This window comes from Trichoplusia ni (assembly GCF_003590095.1).
Source record: "Trichoplusia ni isolate ovarian cell line Hi5 chromosome 13 unlocalized genomic scaffold, tn1 tig00002103_group12, whole genome shotgun sequence".
Taxonomy (NCBI): domain Eukaryota; kingdom Metazoa; phylum Arthropoda; class Insecta; order Lepidoptera; family Noctuidae; genus Trichoplusia; species Trichoplusia ni.
Genome location: NW_020799713.1, coordinates 21624 through 28368, shown reverse-complemented (window position 1 = coordinate 28368; position 6745 = coordinate 21624). Strand labels below are relative to the sequence as shown.

At 35.9% G+C, this 6745-nt stretch overlaps 1 protein-coding gene across 7 annotated transcripts; it reads right to left on the bottom strand.

Moving 5' to 3' along the window:
• Positions 1-3472: 3472 nt before the first annotated feature.
• LOC113506394 lies at positions 3473-6665 on the bottom strand. 7 transcript variants are annotated; one of them, XM_026889246.1, is made up of 5 exons: positions 6514-6665; positions 5756-5884; positions 5128-5598; positions 4658-4880; positions 3473-3652 (listed from the first exon to the last, which is right to left on the bottom strand). In XM_026889246.1, exons 3-5 carry the CDS (start codon positions 5583-5585, stop codon positions 3596-3598), a joined length of 738 nt encoding a protein of 245 aa, XP_026745047.1. In that variant the 5' UTR covers positions 5586-5598; positions 5756-5884; positions 6514-6665; the 3' UTR covers positions 3473-3595. The 7 variants fall into 7 exon arrangements, with proteins under 7 accessions (XP_026745047.1, XP_026745045.1, XP_026745046.1 ...); XM_026889244.1 differs by lacking the exon at positions 6514-6665 and adding an exon at positions 6254-6497; XM_026889245.1 differs by lacking the exon at positions 6514-6665 and adding an exon at positions 6254-6497 and having other exon boundaries at positions 5765-5884.
• Positions 6666-6745: the final 80 nt, after the last annotated feature.

Here is a 6745-nt window from a genome sequence, read left to right as displayed (position 1 = left end):
ATCCTGGACATTTGAAGAGTTCTTTTGGAAACGCGATACAACCGACCTCGACGCGGTCGAAGCCGCGGGGGAAAAGCTAGTGAAAAATAAATGAAAATGGAGAAAAGAGATTCTTGAACTGGAGTACTACAGGACTCATTTTGACTTTGAATGTTTTCAACCCGCTCTGAGGGCACGGCTTGGAGATATGTCGATTATAACACGAATATATTATTTAAAATCGGATCAGTGTTTAAAAACTCCATTTGTATTTCCATGGTGGATGGTCCACCCATAAGCCATTATTTCATAACTGATTCAGGTCACCATGCCAAACCTACTGAGCACGACGAGTCGCGGGATCGATCCCTGCATAGAACAAACATTCATGTGATCCACGAATGCTTGTCCTGAGCGTCCATGTGGCTTGAATGTTTGCGAAACCAAAGATTTAAAAATACCTTAATGCGGGAGTCGTTTATTCAATAGAAAAACTATTACATTATCTATGGCTGTGATATGCCTTAGAAGTAAGTCTTATAGTACTTTTATATTGATCAGAATACAGTCGTATCGTAACATTTAAACGGCCTGGAATATTCTGTAAGGAGACATATGTCAGAGGTCACGTTGCACAAAACAAAGTCGACGCTGATAAGTTTTATGTTCAATAGTTTATGAGGAATACGTTATTGTTAGCTCTTGTTGTTGTCAATTGTATTTTATTATGAATATTATATATGTATATACAAGTTATAATCTTGGTTTGGAGTCGCACATATTAAGAATACGATGAGGAGTTTTCCTGTTAGGGTATAGATATTATAAATTATCTTCATATTTTTGCCCTATCAAGTGTCATTCTTAAGTTAAGTATTGTTTACGCCTATATTTGACTGAGATTTATTTTTAAATAAAGCGGTACTGGTCTTCCAGAAAAACCAAATTAATAACATTTATTGCACGATTATCAATGCCATATTAATAATTTGTATCAAACTAATATTTTAAAAGCACTTGTAAACTTTACGATTTTAGTCGACCATTGCTGTTAGTTTTCTCCTACAAGATACGTAGTACTGCAGACAGATTAAAGCAGACTAAAAGTCTGAATCAGTGAACAAATAAAGTGATGTAGTAATATGTGTTTTTGTTTATGATTGCAATAAAAATTGTTTAAAGTATCACTCAGAAGTTGTTTCAAACTATTCAGTGATTGAGGGACTCACAGGTTTCAGTGAATCATTTTATTTACTCATCCTACTGAATGAATTGGGTGAATCACACTTAATAAAAATGTTACGCATTTGAAATAACTCAGATGTCACACGTCGACGCGTGCTGTTTGCTCTTTCCAGTTTTAAAATGTTATGCGATGATGGAGATCTAATAGGAGATTGTTTAAAACTGTGTGTGAACAGTATTTTTACTCTCTTCTAATTCTAATTCAATACATGCTACTTGCTACTATAGTTACGATTCAAATGAACATTATGTAACGCATTAAAATCGTTATTTTCAAACACTTAAAAATTGCTTTCCTCGAATGTAACTATTTTAATTCGTGTTGTAAGAACTGGTAACAAAATTTCGTATTAATATATAACAAGTATTTCTTTACTATCGGGATTTAAACAAGGTTCAGATTCAAACAAAAGTCTAAAATCCCGAGTGCATTTGACTGACGAGCCTGGTGCCGCGTCAGCTCATAATTATGGACTCCGGCTGGGTCCGAAACGAGGTATCCCGAATAATGTTTTTTTAAACGCCATTTGGCTAGTGGGCCAGTAAAGACTGGCATTAATTCATACTTAGGGATGCCATATTGCCTCACAAGAGTCAGAGATTAAGTACCTAATACATAATTTTCCGTAGGTGTATTGATGAACTGATTACGTAAACTTCGCATAATAATATTTTTTATAGTAACCAAATCATAAAAGCGTTAATATATCGTGTTGGTACATGATTTTAAATTCTATAAAATCACTGTAATGATATGTTTTCTCATAAAGATTTCTAACGTGATGTCTTTGTCTTTATTATATTTCATTTTATTTATGTACTAGCTGTTGCCCGCGACTTCGTCCCCGTGGGTAGAAGATATAAGTTATGACTTATACCTGCCCTGTTTTTTTCACATTTTTCATTGTATCTTCGCTTCTATTAGTCGCAGCGCGATGGTTTATAGCCTAAAGCCTTCATCGGTGAAAACTGGTCCAGTAGTTCCTGAGATTAGCGCGTTCAAACAAACAAACAAACTCTTCAGCTTTATATATTAGTATAGATAAATAGTCGAGCTGTTTTAATTGAAACGGGGTTTCAAAAAAGACAAAGCCCTATACCTAGGTACATAAAACAGGTTTTTTAATAGGCAGAGGACATCTTTAGTCTCCAGCCTACACCATATTTCACCTCCATATTTTGCATAAGACATTTAAAGCTTTTGTGGAACCGTCAGATACAGGACACTTCACGTAGAGCGGAACCTATATTTGAAAACCAATTTCTGACATAGAAATACGACTCCCGAGCTAGGTAATACGTTTAATCCTTGTGTCGCAGAGGTTCCAGAATATATACATTCAAGTCACAAAGACCCCTTGTTCCAATATTATTTTCCTTTGCGAGAAATATCGAATATTCTTAAACTTTTCCACATTTGTTTAACGTATAATTTTCCTTGTTATTTATCTATATTCTTAAGGAAATACGTAAGTTTTTAATCGTCACACAATATTTGTATGATTATAATTATTGCAACTATTGCAGCCATAAATTAAAGATTTCTTATCAGTTATTTAGTTGTCTAATCTAATTTGTTTGAATGATAATGGATTATCTATTAAAATATACATTTTGCATTAGTAATATCAATCATCATGTAATATATAAAAATAAAAAGAGTTTTCCAGCGCTACGCGTACCGCCATCTATCCGTTTTGTTCCATAACTTATCTGGGCGCTCTCAGCAGGACGTAATTTACTATAAGACTTTTGGTTTAGATTTATCTCAATTTCGATTGGTAGTGTTAATTACTAATAATAGATTAGAAACGCGACCATAGCTCCCACTTTAGGCAGGACAGTCCTGCTTCAGGCTGTCTGTCCCACTGCCTCAGCCAGAGTGAAAATGTCACTTTAGCCCGATACAATACATTTTGAGCGATACATTTGTTATGGCAGGTAAGTTTACGTAGGACATACCTTCTTAGTTAATTGAATAATTAACAGAGTCACATTTGGCATTATTGTTTTTAACCTTGACCTTTTTGATTGTTCCCTGCCACAATCCAAAACATCCTGCTATTCCCCCCCCCCTCCCACTCTTTCATAAGTTTATCCTGATGTCCTGTTATAAGAAAAATAAATGGTCACGTTGTCACTATATCTAGCCAACGCAGAGTCCTACCAATAAAAGTATTTTGTTAGCTTTAAAAACACACCTCAATAAAAACCGGCACTAAACATTACTCCAAAATAAAACAGCAGCTACATTAAAAAACTCGATTAATAAATTTATTAACAGTATCATCACTCGTAGAGGTGACAGTAACAGTGTACAATATTGGCAATATAACAGAGCTGCGCCCGCGCATCGGACGCCGCTTCTATATCAACGACGGATGCTGCAAGCTGACGACTTCGCTCGCTGGATCTTCTTGAGAAGAATCTAAGTAGAAAAGAAAGGTTTTATGAGATTGGTAGAAAGATAGATATTTATTTTTTGAGTGGTGTTGATAGATGTCCCAATTTCACTCCAAAATGTGGTATTTGGTATTTTTTCTGCTTGGCTTGATTATTATGGAATGATAAACAGGAAGCCATGAATGTTTACTATATTTCCGAAACGAAATATTTAAGAATGTTTTTTTTTTGTTTTGGATATATGAAAAGTAAATTTAAGAATTTCTTTGCAAAATTGGGATGTGCTCAGGCATTCACACACCTACTATTTTATTAAAACGCTAACGAACGTCAGTATCGCCTGGACTTCTGCCTACTCTGCAATGAAAATATGCTGATATGAGGGATGAGCAAGCACCATAAAATAAAATGAAGAACAAATTATTGCGATAAACAAGTTAGGTTTTAAGTACTGAAATAATTAACTGTCGTTATAATAAATTGATTTTTGATAAATGTTACAGTGCCTGCAATTACCTATTGAACCCTACTAAGAAAAATGAGATAAAATATGCCTTGCGGTTTTTCTATGTACGGTTTAGTATGAGCAAAGCAGGCGATGCCACTATTGCAAATGAACATCGCGATCACAATCACATTCGGAAGAAACCTGGATTCCAAATCTTGAAAACTGAAATCGCCAAACACGCAGTAAGCCGGCATGATGATGCATAAACCTTCCCTTTATGGCAAGAGGACTGTGTTTAGTAGCGGGACGAATGCAGCTTGGTATCATTCGCAAATGATACAGACGCGCTATCAACCGGTGATAGCTTATCGCAACTTGATTAATTGATCCAGTTTTTGTTTTCATCATAGAACAATTTTGACGAGAAATAGTTATTCCTTTTCCTCTAATGTAAGTAATGGTTCCCAGGACTCCAGTAATGGAAAGGCACACTTAATGAAGAAAGACTTGCTCTAGCATTTCCTACACACCAACAGCGAGTTCAAACACAGTTTTCCAAATTTCTGGGTATCAACAACTCACCATATTATCATGATCGATCTGCCTCTGCTGACTCTTCCGGCACACAGCGGCAGAGGGCACCGGTCTCCGGAGCGCCTGTTCCCGCGGCGGGATGGAGCACTTCCTCGCGTTTCTGGCGCTCAAGATCTTCGTCAGCAGTATGTGGTTGTGCCTCTCAATCTCCCGAAGCCTCTCATTAGTGAACGACATGTTGATGCGGCGAGTTTTCAGGCCTGATATTGATCTGGAAGTGTATTTGATGTGGAATAGAGAAAGAAGTAATTTCCCCAAAACCCTGACCCACCATATAATGCCTAAACCTTTTAAAATCTATTTACGTTCATGATAAGTTAATTTCGATTGGTGTTAAGGTTTATTAGAAAGTAAAATAAGATCATCAAAAGTATTAGTATGGTATTAATTTTTTTGAATTACATTACAAAATAGAAAAGGAATATTAATTTTTACCGACAATAAATTGGCTAACTTACCCAAAACTAGTCGATCTCCCAGAAACGGATACAGGCGGTTTATTACTCGACATAGAAGACTGACTTTTGGTCAGTTTCACGGAAGACCTTAAAGTCTGCTCCCTGCTCGTGTCACTCATTTCAGACTTAGGGAGGGACTTCACAGATTCCTCTTCCTCACTTTTATCTTCTTCAAATTCGTCGGAGTACGCATCCTCTTCGTTATAGACCTCGGACTTCTCATGCTCAGACTCAGATCCATCGTAGACGCAGTTCTCCACGCATATATTCGGTCTCTTTACAGCATCCACTATGCATCCCATCTCTGACAATTCCTTCGAGAGCTCATCGACCTCGTTGTTGTTTTCCTCCTGGTAGCGTTTCGATTTCATCTTTTTAGAGTCCCCAGAAGAGAATTCGGTATCGATGTAATTCAGGTCTACGGTTTTCTCTCGGCGTGCCATTGCGGAAGCGTGCATATACTGTGGTCAGCTAAAACAAATACAGTTAGCTTACCTACTTGTGCTCCAAACCTTGCTAGTGTTACTGGTGCTAATTAAGAAGTAGTAAATCAACCTTCATGGTTAATTCCGAGTAAATATTTACGTTCTTTTTTTCAGGGTGATGTATTGCGAACGTAGGTAAATACCGTTATTACGTTTCAGACGTCTGTGTTTATCTAGACTCCACGGGGCGCCCAATTTCCGTGGTTTGAGTATATTTACAAAGCTTGTGCCAAACTGTCAACCTCGTCATCTGATATGATCAATCTTGAGACCTTGAAATAGTTGAAATTTCGGTATCTTCCTATATTTCTATCAGAGTTTAGGTATAATGACGTTAAATAAAGATTTGGTCATAGCCAATGGATTTTGAAGTTAAGTGTACACAATTTTATTAGTTTAAATCCACTTATTATTTTTTTATAAGTGCAGTTTAAAACCTGTCTACCTAAGTACAGATAAAATCAAAGAAATTATATATAAGGTATTTATGTACAGGTAGGCCTACATACTTGCCACCAATAGTTACAAACCTTGACTTTTCGCAAGACATTATAGGACTAGATACATTGGACAAATATTACATTAGCGTCTATATCTACTTAGCAGAATAAAGTTAAAATATAGTAAATACATTTACCAACCACGTGTTTTGACCACCTCAGGCTATAGTCAATAAGCGCCTACCAATAAACTTACAGCAAAATTGTTTATCTACTAGTAACCTACTGCTCGATTTGTATTCTTTAAATTAAATTTAAAATCCCTGATTGATAACAATAAATACTTAGAAATTCTTTTCACTAAGCAGTAATACGAAATTAAATATTGTAAACGAAAATGAAGCTCCTAAAATAACAACAAAAGACTTTGTGACAAAATGAACTTGTTTTTAGAATCTTACAAATGTCGTCTCGGAAACCATAAACTGCCAGTACTCCTAGCTGGTTTGAATATAAACTTCTTCTTTATACTCTATTACTTTTGATGTAATAGTAAAATGTTTATAACAAAAACTAGTTTTTACAAGCAATCAATAAATTATTGTCACTTAGCGACAGGTAAACAAATGTCGCGCGGTTTGATAACTCAGTTTGCGTTTCGTTACCATGTAGATGAGGAGCTGTTTCAATTTA

What these genes read in the sequence shown, in the direction of transcription:
- LOC113506394 (XM_026889246.1), bottom strand. Translation starts at nt 5,585, where the DNA reads ATGCACGCTTCCGCAATGGCACGCCGAGAGAAAACCGTAGACCTGAAT. An exon ending in GGGAGATCGACTAGTTTTGG is followed by an intron (nt 4,881 to 5,127) that starts GTAAGTTAGCCA and finishes ATACACTTCCAG; the next exon opens with ATCAATATCAGGCCTGAAAA. An exon ending in AGATCGATCATGATAATATG is followed by an intron (nt 3,653 to 4,657) that starts GTGAGTTGTTGA and finishes TTTTCTACTTAG; the next exon opens with ATTCTTCTCAAGAAGATCCA.